At 46.5% G+C, this 18,794-nt stretch overlaps 1 protein-coding gene across 14 annotated transcripts in view; it reads left to right on the forward strand.

Moving 5' to 3' along the window:
- Positions 1-18,794, forward strand: part of MAP4 (microtubule associated protein 4) — a 212,158-nt gene that overhangs the window by 51,411 nt on the left and 141,953 nt on the right. For all 14 annotated transcript variants that reach the window (XM_081834122.1, XM_081834123.1, XM_081834125.1 and 11 more), the window contains exons 3-4: positions 3,385-3,649; positions 15,952-16,020. In XM_081834122.1, coding sequence (XP_081690248.1) covers positions 3,412-3,649; positions 15,952-16,020 — 307 coding nt within the window. In that variant the 5' untranslated portion in view covers positions 3,385-3,411. The remainder of the gene's footprint in view (positions 1-3,384; positions 3,650-15,951; positions 16,021-18,794) is intronic.

The raw sequence follows: 18,794 nt of genomic DNA on the forward strand, positions 1-18,794 counted from the left end.
GCAAAAAATAAACATACACAAAAAAGAAATAATAAAAACACAAAAATACAAAAGCAAAAAAGAACAGTTAAAACAAATGTAGTTTCCCTTACTCATTTCCATTAACTTATTTCCCAGACCTCCACTCACCTCCCCCTTTTGTATTCCCATTCAAATTCTTAATTCAGCAAATCCTTATTATAACTTGTTATAACTTATCATAACTTATTGCTCAACCTCTACATTACAGCTGGTAACCACTTAATTTTTATCCAACATCACACTAATGTCCATTAATTTTATAATGCCTCTGCAGATAGTCTTTGAGTTTCTTCCAATCTTCCTCCACCGTCTCTTTTCCCTGGTCTCGGATTCTGCCGGTCATTTCTGCCAGTCCCATATAGTCTATCACCTTCATCTGCCATTCTTCCAGAGTTGGTATTCTGCATACAGAAGTTTCTGTCCCTGGTGGCACCTCCAGATATGGCCAGGAGAGATCCTAGTCTCCAACCCTGACAACACTGAGCTCAAAGGAGGCAGCTTCTGAAATCTGGCCGCCTCCCGTCCATGCTAGTATCACATCTTGAAAGTGCGATGATCTCTGTGGCACAAGTAGTGTCTAAAGGAAAAACTTGGGAAATAACCAATCAGCTGGGCAAATGGGTTTATCACATCAGTTTCACCCGAGGAGGTGTAGAAATGATGATGGAGTTCTGGCTATAAATGGATCTCCTAGGTTGAAAAATGGCTTTGGTCCTGTTGCGCTGAATGGAGTGGCTTAGTTAACTCTTGGGCTGCTGGTGAGGAGGTTATGGAGGGCGGGGCTTGGGGGAAGCTTTCCTTCCAGTGTAAGTAACAGTGGCTTAAAAAAAAGAGGTTATTGACATGAGCTGAGTCATCTGAGGACAGAAACTGCAGGCTGCAGGCTCTCCTCTATGGAAGGGATAAATGGGCCTTGCCGCGATTTTGAAGGATATACATCACTCATTATGTAAAGAGTAATCTCCATACGGGAGGTTGGAATTCAGCGGGCAGGCAAGATGCTGGAGCTCATCCCCGCCTGCCTGCCCTTCGCTCTTGAAATAGATTGAACTTTAATGACCTGGGTTTTTTTTCCCAGTTTGGGGGGAGGGATTATTTTATTAAAATAATAAAATTCCCCACCTCGTCCACAGTGATTTCAGGTGGTCCCCCCCCCAATAAAAATGCCACAGCATCACAAAAGCACATTCAGCAACAATAATTTCTAAAGCTTAAGCCGCTTTTAAAGCACCAGTGCGGATACATGCCCTCAGTGATCTAGTCTCAAAATACTGTCGCAGAAGGTTTTTTCACTTCTTCCAAATGGGGAAGAAAGATGCTCATCCTTTTGTTAGAGAGCCATTTGAATCTGTGTACTGGGTCCCCGCGGAAGTTAGTCCTGGTCTGTGAGCTGTTGACTGCATGCCCGCTGTTGTAAGCTGCCTTGGCGGCAGCTTTCAAAATTCACCAGCTGCTCTATCGGCCACTTGCAACCAAGTGAAGATGCCTGGGAGATAATATGGCGCTTGACATCTCCACCAACTGGAGGTGCGTGCCTGGGGATCTTTGGATCTGGACTGTTTTCACACACTAGCAACACATCCTGTAGAATTCTGTCCATGATATTTTATCTGCGCAATCAGAATGAATTTCAAGAACCAAAAAGTCGTACTGAAAATGGCCCCAAATGGCAACTAGGCATGCCGTTTCGGCAACAGTAACTCTGGTATAAGGAGCCATTTGGTGCCTAGTTTATATAACTGAGTTTCTAACACTGCTTGGAAGTAACTTGATTGTAAAGTAAAGCAAAGCAAAGCTCATTGTAATAAATAAAACAAACTGTTGCTTCTCTGGAATATTTGCTTTCATGAGAGAGGATCAAGAGTAGGGGGCCCTTGGCTATGTTTGTTGGTGTGGGACTGCAGATCACATACCCCATCATTTCCAATTAAAAAATTAGAGCAGTGGCTCTAGGAGAGACCCCAACCAGAATGAAGATAGAATTATTAGTATCTGGCAGCCTCCATATGTTTGCAGAGAAGCCTGAAGTGTGTTCTCTGGAGATGGCTTTCTATTACATCTTCTCCTCTGCCTTTCTCCCATAATTTCTGAGAAGATAATTCCTTATTCAGATAGTCTTATGTGAGCCCTTATAAGTGGCAGTTCTGGCAGCTTGATCTGTGTCTAAAATTCTGAATAGAGACTTTTTTGCCAGGTGGTGCATAGCTTGTATTTTTTGTGTTGAGCAAATTTCATTTTGGTGTCTTGGCTCTTTCAGACAACAGCAACAAATTTAAATCAATATTTAAAATGCAATTTTCAATTATGGTGCTTTTATACATATAAAAAGGACTGGTTTAAAGCAGAATCTGAACTTAATATGTGTTGATGCCTGTGTTTCATCTCTCAGCTAAATTCGCAGCCCTCTTTCAAAGACATGCAGTTGAAATCCACTTTCATATATAATGGAAGAGCCATGAAGTGGCGGCAGCGCCAAATGGTCCTTAAATAGCTAGATGTTATGAATATGGCACAGTGGAGCTTTTGCTGCTTTTTGGGGCTGATATTGGGCGCCAAGGGTTGTCAAGCCATCACAAACATTGGGGGGTCTACTCTGGCTCCAGACAATGTGCTCCTGTCTCTCTCCCCAGATGAATCTAGTAAACACATTAAGGTGGTTGCACACTACCACATGGCTGCCCAGATGGGCAAGCACCATATATATATATATATAGAGAGAGAGAGAGAGAGAGAGAGAGAGAGATATTCGAGTGGTGTAATCGGGCAGCATTTTGCCTGCACAAGGTTTTCGTTTTGCAGATAAGTGGTCTTGCTTAGTGTCCTTGCACATGTACCGAGCAAAAGGAAGAGAAACCAGTGCTTGTCAGCCTTTCCCCCTTCTTGTGTATAAGTGGACAGAATGTGGCAGAAAAGCCAAATTGCTGCAGAAGATGGTTAACTCATGTAAGCAGGACAAAGGCATGATTTGATCATCAGCCATGTTGTGTCAGAGCAGCCATTGCCAACATTGCACCCTCCAGCTATTTTGGACTACAACTCCCATAAGCCTTAGCCAGACGGTCGTTGTAGTCCAAAACAGCTGGAGCACACCAGGTTGGCAAATGCTGGCGCACAGCCAGTTTGGGTGCACCCATCTCTGTTTAGGTCAGGAAATGTTCAGGAAATACCTGAATTATTTTGACTTTTATCATCATGATTTTGATTTTCGTTGACTTAGTCTGTTGAGTCTCTTCCACTGTACTTTTCAGACTGATTGCGTCGGTAGAGAGAGCAGCTTGTCCCAAACCTCCCAATGAACTTCACTGTGACAGACAAAATTATCTCATGGCTCCTCTCCTCTTCTTCTCTCCTTTTCTTTCCCAGTTTTTTTAGTCCGCAAAGGTGTGAACCATGGCTGACTTCGACCACAACCTGAGTCTGGCGGACGCCCTGACGGAGCCGCAGCCGCAGATCGAGGAGGAAGTGAAGCGAGATTTCATTGCCACCCTGGAGGCGGAGAAATTTGACGACATGGTTGGGGAAACGGTTGGCAAAACGGACTACGTCCCTCTTCTCGACGACGACGACCCGAAGCCTGGGAACCAGGAAGCGAAAACCAAACCCCATGCTGACAACGTCCCTGCGGAGCGTAAGTGAAGCTTGGCTGTGAATGCTTTGGGCTGTGTGGTTGGGTGTGTGCGGCGCCCAGTGGACAGAAGAGCCCCGGAGTCAATGGTGCAATGTCTTCCAACACTGCCATGCCCCCTGGGAAGGGCACAGCACTTTTGCTGTAGCATCCTCGGAGGGTGGGTGGGGGTGGTTTTCTTGCCCTCTCTTCTTCGTCTCTTCCACTGCTCAGGAAAGAAAGGGTGAGGCGACGAGTGGGCAGGTGTGTTGTTGGCAATGTCTTTGCTTGGTCTACCTGTGGTACCTTCTGTGTGTGCGCCGGGTATTGCTAAATGCAGCAAGGTGGGACGGGGAGAGGAGAGGTGGGATTTGTCAAGACAAAGGTTAATGTCCTCAAGCCCAGAAGCCCCTGCAACTGTCACTATATCCTGTTCAGGTGATCATGGCAACTCTGGATGCCCTTGAGCAGGCATAGGCAAACTCGGCCCTCCAGATGTTTTGGGACTACAACTCCCATGATCCCTAGCTAACAGGACCAGTGGTCAGGGATGATGGGAATTGTAGTCTCAAAAACATATGGAGGGCCGAGTTTGCCTATGCCTGGCCTTGAGTATGATGTAGGTAAAAAAGTGTGGATTTTTTGTTTATCCGGTGGGAATGATGAATTACTGGGCAGACCCCAGTTTCCTGGAAAGTTTGGGGGATTCTGGAGTTGAGGTTGCTTTGGAGTCATCATTTGCTGCATCTATATCCCAGTTTTTTCTCCAAGGAGCTCAAGGGGGCATACATGCTTCTCCCCACTCCTCACTTAATCCCCACAACAGCCCTGTGAGGTAGGTGCGGCTGAGGGGCAGTGATAGGCCTCCTCAACGCCACCCATTGAGCTTCATTGCTGAGTAGAGGGGGTTGAACCATCATCTCCCAGGTCCTCGTCCGACAACACTTCTGTTGTCTTCTTCTTATTATTATTAAATTTGTATACTACTCTTCATCTATAGATCTCAGGGTGGTTCACAGCATAAAATTACAAAATTATGGATGGATTGGATGCTCCCTTCATAATATTACCTTCACGCACCCTTATAATGCATCACAACACATTCTTTGAAAGGAAGCAGCAGCATTTTCTTCCATTGCATCATCTCCCTCTCAGGCCTTGCCTTGCCTTGCCTTGCCTCGCCATCCCCTCCCCTTTCTCCTTCCTCCCAGTACCCCAGCTGGTGCCATCCAAGGTCTGTTTCCTCTCTCCTCCCATTTCTGCAATTCTTTGGGCACCCTCCTGTCATTGCCTGTTGTCTGGACTGTCACTGTTTCCTGTCTGGCTTCCGCTCTCCAGTCAACTGAGGATGCTTTCGCTGAACTCCTTTCTTTCTGTGGCTCCGCATGTGTTCTTCCTGTGCTTGCCATGCCTTTTACGTCCTTAAACTGAGACCACAGCATGCTTTACACCAGCCCTCCCTGGCGCCCTCCAGGTGTTCTAGACTACAACTGGCTCCAGCCAGCATGGGGTGATTGGCAGGAGTCATAGTCCAAAATATCTGGGGGGCGCCAGGTTGGAGAATGCTAGAATCATAGAGTTGTAGCATTGAAAGGGACCACAAGGGTCTTCTAGCCCAGCCCCATAATGCTTTGCTCCACTCCATGCAAGTTTATTAACTTCAGCTTATAAAACCTCTGCCCACCCCCTTTTTTCCCTTTTCCCTCTTTCCTAAGTCGAGTACAGTAAATAATAATTCCTAACTTCCCTGTCTCCTGTTTCTTCCCTCTTTTTCGGCTTATGCAATAATGCTCAAGGCCCTGTCTTTAGAGAACCCTTATTTATATAACCTTTCTTTAAAAGTAAACATACATCTTGTGTCAGGATGTATAACTTGTCTCTTCTGGTGAGCCTAGCCATGTCTCGCCCGAGAGCGCCTGAATTGCGTCGCCCACGAGGGAAAATACCTAATATTAGCTTCCAAAACCGAAACAGATTGGTGAGCCCTTGGGGAAGGCGGCAGGGGGTGGGGGGCTCGGGAATGGGGAGAGGGCAGTGGGGAACTTCAAGGGAAGTGAAATATTGCAGGCTCTGTAGCAAAGCTCTTGCCTTGATCTCTTTCTGAAGGGGACTCCAGTGTTTGCAGTTTAGATTTCGTTTGCACTGTCTCCCTGCTTGTGTCTGACAGGTGAGAATCTGACCAGCTTACTGGGACCAAACCGAAAGGTTTGCAGCTTCATAGCACAGAGTAAGAGGTACAATGTGGAGGGCCTCAGGTGAGAGAGTCTCACAATTGTGTCTAAAGATTTTGCAAGCTGCTAGGAACTGTTGCCAGCTGAAATGCATATTGAGGGCGTGAAAGATGGAGTTCATTTCTGCATGCCCATTTGGGCTGCTTTGGCAGGTGTGGCTGCTTACAATGCCAGCTTTTTATGTAGCACTTGAGACGTCTTCAGGTATGTACCCTGCAGTTCTTACAACAACCCTGCAAGGTAGGTCAGTGATATGATCCCCTTGTTAAACAGGCTGGTGGTGATGGTGGGGGCATGCCTAAGGCCAAGCTGTGTGATCATGGCAGGGGGGAGGTCTAAGCTGGGGGCTTCCTGGCTCACAGCTCAGTCTCTGCAGTTGTTGTGGGACACTAATCAGGAGAGGCCAGTTCTTGTTAGTTCTCAGGCTACATGATTTGCCTGTGTCTCCAACTTGGGATAGTGGAATGGGCTGCAGAGAGAAAATAAACGTGAGCAGGGTGAAATGAGTTAATGTATATAGTATTTTACGGAGTAGCTGAACCCAGTCTATGCATTCCAAATGTATTGAGTGTCTGTCCTAGTAATGGACAGATGGGCTGTTATGCACCTACTTATTATCCTACTTGCTTTGGAAGTGAAACGGACATGCTTGGGGTTTCTCTAACGCGTCAGTTGCAGTCTTTGTGCCCGTGACAATTGGAAAAAAAGTATTCTGAAGGGTACAGTATTTCAGGATCTTTAAACTGGTGGCTTCCTGACATTTTCTTCTTCTTTTCTCTTTCTTGGCCACCAGAGTAATATCAGCAGGTATAAAGCAATAGGAAAAAATGTTACCTTTGAAAGGCCTAAGGGTTTTGGTTGATAAGATACCCCATTTTGAGACTTGGACGGACCAAAGTAAGGTTTATCTGGTCGCTCTGGAGAGAACAATGTCTTGCTTGCTTCATCCCTCTGAATTATTTTACTAACTTGATACTGAACCCTTTATTAGATTTATGCTGTCAGAGAAAGGAGGAGGAAGTATGTTCATCTCTTGGTGTGAAGGATCCTGGACGGGGCAAGGGTTGGCTTGGGGTGATCTCATTCTTTCTCGGCCTGCTGGTTCTAGAATTTTGGGAACACCTTTTGCCTTCCGCTCTCTTCCTTCTTTACTAATTTCCCCCCTTTCTTGAGGCAAAATGAGATCAGTCCTGGAAGAGAGAAAAATATTACATCCATGGGTGTAACTATTTAGCTAGGTACTTTCGCCTGTGGGTCTTAACGAGACACCTCTGTTTCATCAGACTTACGGCTGGGTGGATCTTGGCGGAAATACCTGGTGTATGGCCCTAATAGATGCTGAGATGTTACTTTTCAGGGGCCATTTTTCCAGACACCTGGCTGCCTTGTCTGGGAACTTAAACTTGTGTTAGAATATTCCTCGTTGTGAATCAGATGGTCTGGGGTGGAGAACTCATAGTCTGCATGTGGCCCTCAAGCTGATTTAACGCGGCCCCCAGCACCGTCCAGCTCTCCAAATGACACATGCCTTCTCTTAGTTAACAGGTCTTCTGCTGGCTTGGATGAGAAGGATCAGAGAAGGAAGTGAGAGAGATGACCATAAAGAGAGAAATGCAGGGGAAAGCTGAAATGTTTTGGGAGGGATTAGCAAGGTGAAAAATGGGGTAGGGGGAGAGGTAAAAAGAGCCCCATTATTTTGCAGGGAGCCATGAGTTGGTGGAGCCCAGAAGTCAAGAAGGAAGTGCAGTGTGAACCTGGGAAGTAGGAAGGCAGGTCCTTGCAGTAAATTGCAGTAAATTGAATTAATTTTATATGAAATGATATTAGAATGTTGTATTTTTTTATTATTGTTAGCCGCCCTGAGCCCGGCTTCGGCTGGGGAGGGCGGGATATAAATAAAATTTATTATTATTATTATTATTATTATTACTCTGATGGAGGCTAGCAGGCATCTGTTTTCCTGTGTGGGAGGAAGAAGGGAGCCTTGGGTTTGGGAGCTGGAAGGGATTAGTTCTCTGGGAAATAAGAAAGAGGTGTGTGGGAGAGAAAGTGAGTGATTGAGCGATATATCCCGTATTTTCGTTCCATAAGATGCACTTAAAAAAAAGTAAGGGGAAATGTGTGTGTGTCTTATGGAGCGAATTCAGGCGGGAGGCTCTGCTCAGCGCTCCCTTTAAAAAGCCACGTGGATCGTGTGTGCGGCTCTTGGGGGCTTTTCCCCGAGGGGGGAAAAGGGCAGCCCGTCAATCCCTTCTCCCTCCTCGGGGAAAAGCCCCCAAGATCCGCACACATACTCCGCACACTCTTTAAAGGGAGCGCAGCTCTTGGGGGCTTTTCCCAAGAGTGATCCCTCTTGCTGTTCTGGCTTCGCCATGCGAAGCCTCTTCAGGGCTGGGGGTGCCTTCCTCCCGCTGCCCTGAAGAGGCTTCACGCGGCTATCCCAGAAGCCAGAACAGCAAGAGTGATCGCTCCACAGCTATCCCTCTTGCTGTTCTGGCTTCTGGGTTTCAGAATATTTTTTTTCTTGTTTTCCTCCTCCAAAAACTAGGTGCATCTTATGGTCTGGTCCATCTTATAGAGCGAAAAATACAGTGTATACACACACACACACACACACACACACACACACACTATATTCTGTGGAATGGTTCTTTACACTTCTGGCTCTGATCCCGCTGGTTACCCCGAGGGAATTTGGTCCACGACACCCAAAAGGTGCCTTACCTGAACATAAGGAGAGCCTGCTGGATGAGGCCAATGGCCCATCTAGCCCAGCATCCAGTTCTCAGAGCAGCCAACTAGATTCCTGTGGGAAACAGGATCTGAGCACAGGAGCCCTCTCCCAATGATCAATAATGGAATATGCAGAAATAGCCAGATTAACAGGGAAAATTAGACAACAGGGCGAGGAAACATTTCAAAAAGAATGGGAAAAATTTACGTCATGTATAGGAAAGATAAGATGAAATAGTGAAACCAGTAGAATTGGAAATAAACCTCATAATGTGAAAGATTAAGAAAAGTGATGGATAATGAAAATAATAAGAAGCAAAATGTATAAGGAGATTAATATAACTAACAGTAGTTGTAAATGAATACAGACAGACAACAAGAATTGTATAAACAGGAGGATTTATTTGTTTATGGATATACTATAGACAAATAAGGAAAATGAATAACAATATACAAAATGGATGAAAATAATGCGATAAAATTATATGTGATATAAAAACCCAGAAGAAGGAAGGAGGGAAGTCAGCGCTTAGGAGCAAGTATAAATGTAAAATGCAACACATTATGTGTATGTGGAGTATGTAACCGGAAAACTAATAAAGATTATTTGGGGTAGGGTGGGGGGAAGACTGCCCAATGGTCTCAGAAGAGGTAGCAGTTGAACTCAGCCATCCATCGCAAGAGCCCAGCACTCTATTTCCCGCACCGTTCTGAGATGTATTGTCAGGATCGTTTAAACCTGGTGTGCATCTCCAGCTGCTGTTGATGTTGCTTGGAGCTGCATCTGGGAAAGGCAGAAACCAAGCAGAACACACCCACCCGCCCCTGGCAGGAAGAGCACTTCCTTCGCATGCAGAAGCAACCCAGGTTCCATTTGTGACATCTCTTCTTAAAGAACCTTTGGTAACAGGCGAGGGGAAGCTCCTGATCTGAGACCTTGGAGAACCGCTTCCAGTTAGAGTTGATACTTCTGGCCAGATGGGCTGGTGGCCTAACTCCTATGAGGCAGCTGCATGTAGAGTCATAGAATTGTAGAGTTGAAGGGATCTCAAGGGCCATCTAGCCCACCCCCTGTAATGCCAGAATAACCCACTGCAAAGAGGCTGTACACGGGACACTTACCCAACCATTTGTGCAGGCTGCAGTGGTGCGATTGTGTTGTCCCGCTGTCTCAATCTTTATCAAAGCAGGACTGGCCTTCTGGGGCATTTGAATAGAGGCCTTCTGCTGTTGGACCATCACCTGTGGGAAAAGAACTTGTGCAGGCGCCCCCTTCCGTTTTCCTGCACGCAGCCCAGGCTAAACAACCCTTCAAGATCTAACCCTCCCATCTCCGCTCAGGAGGGGGTTGTGTCTAACTGAAATCCTTCAGCCAGATTAGGCAAGGCTTAAGGAGCAGTCATATGGAGTCCCACCTGGACCCGGAGGGCTTGGGCTGGGAGAGGAGGGGTTGCCATACCAAACAGAAATTGGCCAGGATTTCGTCTTGCGCAAAAGCATTTTGGGGCCACTGTGCATCTCTTCCCTTCCCCATTAACACATCATTGGGACGACATTATTTTTTCCCCTCCCACGGGGATAATAGCCAGCAAGTTGGTCTTACCAAGTGGCTGAACGTCATAATTTGACAAGTGCCGGCTAATCCTCTTACTCCATCCTTCATGTAATGCCAGGGGATTGCTTGGGGAGCAGGCGAAGCCTTGCATCTCTCCCTCCTGCCCTCCTGGAAGCCGTGCTTGCTCAGCGCCTCTGCTTTAACCTCAGAAAGTTTGGCCTTGGGTTGGTTCTTGAGGCAGCTCAGATATGTGCTGCCCCTAACTTTTGACGGGGCAGCGAGGAGAGATTAACAATGCGTCCCAATAAAGATGGCAGTTTGAACTCTGCACTGACCAGATAAAGTAAGGCAGTTGTCGTGGAGGGATATCCAATTTATTGCATAAAATGATAAGGCTGTGCATGACGGGAGAAGGAATTGAAGAGAAGAAATTGCAAGCCGTAATATTTCCTCACCCCGCAACCCCACGAGAAGCAGCTGGAGTTGCAGCTTCAGTAGCCAAACGTTCCTTACCCTTATCCTTTTCTTCCAACACACTTTTCTTAGGGTCTCATTTCTATAAATTTCCTTATTCCAAATTTCTGATCTAACTCGGCTTGAACATTTAAAGTTCTCCAATGCCCAGCAGAGGGTGCTGGTCATATTCTCTTGGCAAACATAAGTCGCAGCGTATCCAAATGCCCATAGCAGAACGACGACAACAGCCTCACAAGGGATTGGAAGAATTGAGCAGAAGTGCCTGAAATGTCTCCTTGCGTCTCTCCTTTCCCCGTCTCCGTGCAGTAATATGAATCTCATGCAGCCAACATTTATTTTTCCTTGCAGATTTTGGGTCTGGAAGTTTGGCAGAGAGAAGCATTTTCATGCTTGAGATGAAAGATGGTGGGTGTCTAACAAAGTGCACTCTAACCTCTGGATGAGAGAGACTTTCTGCTGCCCACCACGCCATGGTTTTCCACCTGCCTTCCCCCCAAGCCCCCAGCCCTGGGAGCCTTTCCTAGACCATGACTTTGAGAATAGCAGAAGTAGCTAGGAAGGGGGAAGAGGAGTTCAGGGATATTTTTAAAAAACAATTTTATAAGTTGTGTGTCCTTGTTTCTCCATCTGATCCTTTTACATGGTCTTGTAGGTTTTGGGGCATTTTATGGGACGCGGGTGGTGCTGTGGGTTAAACCACAGAGCCTAGGACTTGCTAATCAGAAGGTCGGCGGTTCGAATCTCCGCGATGGGGTGAGCTCCCATTGCTCGGTCCCTGCTCCTGCCAACCTAGCAGTTCGAAAGCACATCAAAGTGCAAGGAGATTAATAGGTACCACTCCAGCGGGAAGGTAAACGGTGTTTCCGTGCGCTGCTCTGGTTCGCCAGAAGCGGCTTAGTCATGCTGGACACATGACCCGGAAGCTGTACGCCGGCTCCCTCGGCCAATAAAGTGAGATGAGTGCCGCAACCCCAGAGTCATCCACGACAGGGCTTTACCTTTACCTTTATGCATTGTAGCTTGTGCTTATTTTTATTGATTATCGCTTAGTAATTCTTTATTGTAATTGATAAGTGCCATTTGCTGGTATTTAATTTTACTGTTTACTATTACATTCTAATGGATAATTGAATGTTGCTTTATTTGATATAAGTTGTTTATTTTAAAGTTACTGTGACTTTTTTGTATTGGATCAGATTGTTATTACATGTGTGATCTTTGCTGTCTTGTTTTGCTGCTTCTTCATCTTGTAAACCATTTTGCGTATAGTAATAGAGAAAGGCGGTACACAAATTGAAAATGAAATTAAATTTTCATGGTGCTCTCAAAGAACTGGCACATAGCTTGCTCTAGTGCTTGAGACTGAAATGGGTAAAATCTCTGTCCTTGGAGTCTGGTGATTCAAAGGCTCATGCTGCTCAGATCCTGAAGGTAGCATATAGTCATCCCACCCAGCAGCCATTGATAGCTTTATTCTCTCTGAATTTCTCTAATCCCCCTTTTAAATCCCACCAGTAAGAATGTAAGGGGTCCATTGGTTACATAGAATCTGCCTTGGACCAAGTCTTCCCATGGACATCTAGGTGGGCCCTGTATGAACAGGATGGTGGACTAGATGGGCCATTGGCCTGATCCTGCTTCCAGGCTGCTTCAAACCTGTTGGGAATGATCATAGATGTTTGGTTTCCCTCATCTCCTGATGAACAGCCCTGTGCTTTGAAACCTGTTGGCATTAGAACATTATAATTTGAATTAATACACCCATCTCCTGTGCCTGCTGGGTTTTCCATTTTATTCCTCTTTCGCCCAGTGTAACATATTCTGCAGCTTGCCCCTGGTGTTGGGATGTATGTGCTGGGACTGAGGCATGATGCCTGATCAGTGGCTATTGGATCAGAGTATTGAAGGACACAGCCTCATCCTTAAGCAACCAGCCTTCCTGTAGAGGTCTGGCTGCGGCAAGACAGATCTGTACTCCGCACTGCCTGGTTCTCCTTGAGGCATTTTCTTTTGCAGCAGCAAGAGACGGGGCGCTGAGCAGGCCGAACCATCTGTCCAACCCTCCTCTGGCGGCCTTTATCGCTGTGCCCTTACGCGTGAAATCATGCGGCTGCACGTTTCCGAGGCATGCCTTTGGGGGGGGGGGAGTGATTAGGCTTAATATATTGGCCCCATCTTCCTCGCTCGGGATTATCTGTTTTTTAGGGCGTGCTGTGGCTCTAAGGGTTGTTTATATATAAAAAAACCCCAATCCTTTGATCCTTTAGCCAGATGTAAGTACCATCTAATCATTTGGGCCAGGATTACGGAGTTTGGACATCTTGGTTCGTTTTGCGCTCTTAAAAATAAAAGGAGTTTTTGGAAGGGGGGGTGTTTGTGCGTTGGGAGGGGAAGGAAATATTTAAATGCTGCGCAACGTGCAGGGAGCCAGTACTCCAAATTGCAGAGACAGAAGGCAATCACCACCACCTCCGGCTCAAGTGCTGCAAAGTTGCGGGCGGGGAGAGCTGTGGGCAGCTGTGCTGAGCCACATCTGGCCTCACGGACAGTGGTAATGGCCCGGTTGATTTCCATTTATCCATGAGCTGAATCCTTTTGTGCAGGGAGCCTGACTCCTCTCGGTTAGCTTGAGGGGGAATTGTAAGCGAGAAGAGCGAAGGGAAGCCCCCCACCCCTCTGGGAGATGGGACGGAGGAGCAAGCTGCCTTCTTGGGGCCTGTTTTTCATTTAGCTCTTGTCTGTGCAGCTGGGGCTGCTTTTTGAAGACAGTTGGGTTCTTTGATGGGGTTTCCTCAGCCCTGTTCTGCAGATAAGCTGTTTTGATTTATGCAAGCATCCCTGTTCCCAGATGCTGTCGTGCAAGAAGGAGTCTTCTTCCCCGTTGGAATAGCTGGATTAGATCTCCGCAAAGCCTGTTTTCAGTGTGTGTAAAAGCGTCTTAATTTATGCGAATCCAGCTCTTTAAAGCCCTTGAAATGGCAGTGCTGTGTGGCACCAGCGGGGAGCTCGCTTTGCCACCTTGTAAATTCAACTGCTTCATGTCCCTGAGAAAGAGGCAGAGGCGTAGCTAGTGGGGTCGGGGGGCGCTGGGCGGCACACCGTGGGGGGGGGGACACCACGGGGCCTGCAGCACGCCCAAGCCTTGTGTCTTTCCTGCCTAGCTATGCTGCTGGAAAGAGGCAGCTGGAATGCGACCAACCCACTTTGCAAAATGCGCCGTTGGGGACACCTGAGAACGCTGGAGGCGACAGCCTCTTATCGGAAGCCGCAGCCCTTTTGAACACTGGCTGCCTTTGTGGGGGCCATCTCTAGAGGCAGCCAAATAAGGTCACCTTCCAAAAGGTGCACATCAGAGGAAGGTTTTAACAAATCTCTCTCCCTTGGGTTTCCCTTGTCAGGTGTGTAAACCTGCCTAGTACCGCACCGCCATCTGTTCCCTAGCTTCGTAGGGAAAGCTGAGCCAAGAGAGATGAATGTTGCATATGTGCCATAGTGGCGCAAGCTCCTGCTTTGGTCTTGCAGTTGGAAGATCTGCCACCAATAAGCAGTGTTTGAAATTAGCCAGGAGCCAGGCGCATTTTGCTCCTGGCCTTTGACCGCTTGCAACCCAAGTGAAGATGCCATCATCTAGAGGTGGGATCATTGGATCTGGACTATTTTCACACACTAATACCCCATGCTATAGAATTCTAGCGCAGGAACCTGTTTCCCTATACAGTGGTGCCTCGCAAGACGAAATTAATCCGTTCCGTGAGGCTCTTCGTATAGCGGTTTTTTCGTCTTGCGAAGCAAGCCCATTGACGGCTTAGCGGATTAGCGCTATTAGCGGTTTAGCGGCTTTTAGCGGATCAGCTGATAAACGGCTTATCAGCGGATCAGCTGATAAGTGGCTTAGGGCTTAGGAAAGGGGGGGGGAGGGAAAAAACCCCGCAGGAACTCGCAAGACATTTTCGTCTTGCGAAGCAAGCCCGTAGGGAAATTTGTTTTGCGAAGCGCCTCCAAAACGGAAAACCCTTTCGTTTAGCGGGTTTTCCGTCTTGCGAGGCGTTCGTCTTGCGGGGCACCACTGTAGTTGTTGGACAACCACTCCCATCACCCATGGCGATTGTCCCATTCTGTCTGGACCATTTGGGAGTCTAGCTAAACTTGGAAGACCACAGCCTCCTCCCCATTCTAAATTATCTGTGTTTACTGCTTTGCTGTATTTTGAATTGTTTTCATTTGTTTTTAAACAGTACGCCACCTTGATATTTTGCTCAGAAAGGCAGGATGTACCGTATTTATTGCTCTATAAGACTCACTTTTTCCCTCCTAAAAAGTAAGGGGAAATGTGTGTGCGTCTTATGGAGCGAATGCAGGCTGCGCAGCTATCCCAGAAGCCAGAACAGCAAGAGGGATCACCGCTTTCGCTGTGCAGCGATCCCTCTTGTTGTTCTGGCTTCTGAGATTCAGAATATTTTTTTTTCTTGTTTCCCTCCTCCAAAAACTAGGTGCATCTTATGGTCTGGTGCGTCTTATAGGGCGAAAAATACGGTACTTAAGAAAGTACTATGCTGCTGTTCCTTGTATTTTTAACTTCTTTTCAGGCTTTATTTTAATCTTTGTATTTTTGCACTTTAAAAATGAATTACAATCCATTTGAAAGCCAGTCATGGTGCTGAGGTGGGATAGACCTTCACAAATTCCCATATTTAGGCTCATAGGCTGCCAGTGTTATAAACCAGCCAGGTGCATTTTGCTACTCACACAGATCCAATTGTGGCCTCATGGAGACTTCTGGATGCCAGGCTGGCAATTGGGAAATCAAAATATCACTTAGAGAAGGATCTGAAATATTTTCCTTGAAGCTTGGATTTGTTTTATTTGATGTTTTAATGTTTTGTAAACCACTTTCAGATTTGTCCTTTAAAATATAGCACTATAAAAACAAAATTAAACGAACAACAACAACAAATCCCACTGCAAAAAAGGTGCCTGGGCATTCCATGGTGGCAACAGTAACCCAGGTTTAAGCTGCCATTTGGTGATATATCTGAGTTTCTAACCCAGAACGTGCAGCACTTTCTCCCTTACTCCTTCCCTCAAACTACTTTGCTGGGCGGTGAATACAGCCTGCCCCTATGGAACTGGGTTCAAGAATGACATGGCTGGCTACTGGTAAAAACAGCTGGCTACCAAACTCAGTCAAAAGTTGCAGAGAATTCCACACCCCTTTACAGGGAAGCACACTTGAAGAGGCTTATGCAGCCTGAATGTTAAACCCCCGTGAAAAGTGAAAATGAAGGCAGTGAGATTCCTCCCAGTTGATGAGACTGTCTCTGTCTTTTTAGGTACGTCAGCGACTGGACCAGCTGCTGTGGTCGAGAATGGCGACCATGGAATAGAAGGCACCAGGAAGGGTAAGATTTCAGTGGCCCTTATTTGTCCATCCCATGATGATGTAAGGGAAATATTGGAACCACGTGGGCTTCTTCCCTCCTATCCAAAAAACCCCCAGTCTCTTAGCCACAGCTGCTGAACAGTACACAAAGCAACCTTTAATACAAACAGGTATCTCACAAAAATGTATGGCATCATCAAACATCTAAGCGGAACCTAGATTATATCCCAAGGATTAAAACACTTCTGGAACTGTAAGGTACATGAACCAAATTCTCCATAGAGGTTAATGTTGCCCCCATACACGCAGAAGTGAATATGTCACCCCCCTACACAGTTCAAAAGTTGTTATCAATATAATCTAGGTGAGTCCTGATGGTGCCAAATGCATTTTGGCTTTAGCAGTCTTCAATGGCATTCTTTCCAAAAGAAGCAATGCTTTCTGCATGATTCCCGGAGGGCAGTGGCAGTTAATGCATTAATGCTGCAGTAGCCTTTTCAGACACAATAATCTAAATTGATCTATATGCTGAGCCATATCTCCAAGACTGTAGAGGCATACAAGAGTCCAATTATACACAATCTCAAGCCTTATTTTTCCCTGAAACCTGCAGCTGCTATCTTTGGAAGTGAGTGAGATGTATACCTTATTCATTAGTTATATTAAAAAGTTCACTTTTTGTGCTTTTGTTTATAGTCAGTGAAGAGGGTCTCTCTCTTTTTGGTTTGAGGTCTTCCCTCCTAGTCATTGCCCAGGGACCTAAGATTAGGGCTTTTGTGTGTATTTATTTTAAGCATGGGATTATATCCTTCCAGGAGCTCATTACTTGATGTAACCTTTTCCCTTTACTGCAAAGTGTTGTGTTTGTCTTGCCCTGTTGCTAGCGTTTTGTGAAAGACTTTTCTGACCCCCGTAGGAGTCCCACAATCCAGTAAGCTCTTCCTCTTCCCTCCCACCAAACCGCTCTTCTGCTTCAGAACAACTTTTGTAAATCAGTTTAGAAAATGCCATTGAGCATGAAGATGTTTCCAGGAGGCGTCTGGTGGGCCTCACTGCCTCCGATCGCTGAGAGGTGTTGGGTTCAAACTGGCTTCTAGTGTCCCATTAAGAAGGATGCATTTAAAATGTAACTCAGGCTGAACTCAGGATTGCTTCTGTGCTGTTGAGTCACTTCCATCTCCGCCCCCACCCCGCTTCAAATTGGGAGAGTGCAAGGAAGGACCTCCCTTAGAAACAGCAGATGCTGTTCACCTGGGCGTGATTATGGACTCTTAAATCTGCTTGTGGTCTGGAAGATGGGTATTCAGGCAACCTGTACATCCATGCCCTCTTTAACATTTTGGCTTGTCTAGTGGTTCTTTTTTCCATTATTTATTTCAAGGATTGATTTATTCCAACGTATTTATGCTGCCTCTCAGGGCAAAGCCCTGCCAATGTGGGTCACACAAGACAGTTAAAACAGAGCACCATTCTTTCAATATAAGTAGTGCAATCCAGTTCTAAAAATAAAAAAGCAGCTGTTTAAAAGACAACATTCGGCCCGCTTTATTCCAGGTGTGCACTCCTGCTTCAGAACTCAAGTATCTTGCGGGTTCACATCAAGGACTATCTAGTGATGTTGGCTGGAGCTGATAAGAATTGTAGCCCAGCAACATCTCAAGGGCATATTGGCTATCTCTCTAGTCTTCCACCAACTAGTCATGGACACCAACTAGATGACTTCAAAGGCAGAGAGGGGCATGGAGGAAAAGGCTAACAATGGCTGCTAGCATTGCAGGGGGTTGGACTAGATGACCCTTGGGGTCCCTTCTAACTCTACACTTCTTTGATTCTATGGCTTATGTTTCTACCTCCAGTGTCAGAGGCAGTATGTCTCTGAATAGCCATAGCTGGGATTTGCAAGTGAGGAGAGCCCGATTCCTCCTTGAGGACTTCCTGTAGGCATCTGGCTGGTCACTGTGAGGACAGGATTCTGGACTAGGTGGGCCATTGGCTTGTTCCAGCTGCAGGGCATCTCTCACATTCCTATTAGGCTTTCCCAGCCTGGTGCCCTCCAGATGTTTTGAACCACTCCCATCAACCTCGGCCAGCACCGATGGAAGTTATAGACTAGCAATATCATGAGGCCATTGGGCTGGGGAAGGCTACACTAGATTGCCCATTGGAACATTGGCTAGTGGCCTACTGGGGGAAGACCATCTACTTCATGCCCGCCTGATACATTACTTGCAGAAACAGTGAACCCTGAGGATCATTGTTGCCTATGAACTTTCCACTATTGGCTACCCAGAATAGTAACTTCCCTCTGTAATGCATTCATATCTCTTGACTTCACAGACTTGTAATTAGAAATTGTGATGAAATCCTTGTAGTCTCTGTGGCTTTCCTCTGTTTCCCCAAATTTTCACACCGTCAACCTTTTCATGGAAGCCTTTTGCACTCGCTTATATGAACAGTTCCTGAGCTGGTCTCAAAGCCAAGTAGGAACCCAAAGTATCTGACCAGACCGAGGAGTACATTCAGGGGTTGGGTTAACGACCCACTTCCAATCACATTGAACTCCTCTACAGGCAGGAATAAGAAGGGTAAAGCTGTACTGGCGATAAATGCAAGGATGAAGGTCTGGCTGGTGCAAACTATCCATCCCCTGGCTTGAATTTGTTTAGCACCTGCTGCCCTTGTTCTGCCCATAGAATTCATGCACCCAGCTGCCTAAAAGCCTTCTCTCCACCCCACCCCAGTCTAAAGAGCGTCCCCCCACACTGGCACTGCACATGTGCCCCCTGCCCATCT

Source organism: Podarcis erhardii (assembly GCF_964252035.2).
Source record: "Podarcis erhardii genome assembly, chromosome: 12".
Lineage (NCBI taxonomy): Eukaryota > Metazoa > Chordata > Lepidosauria > Squamata > Lacertidae > Podarcis > Podarcis erhardii.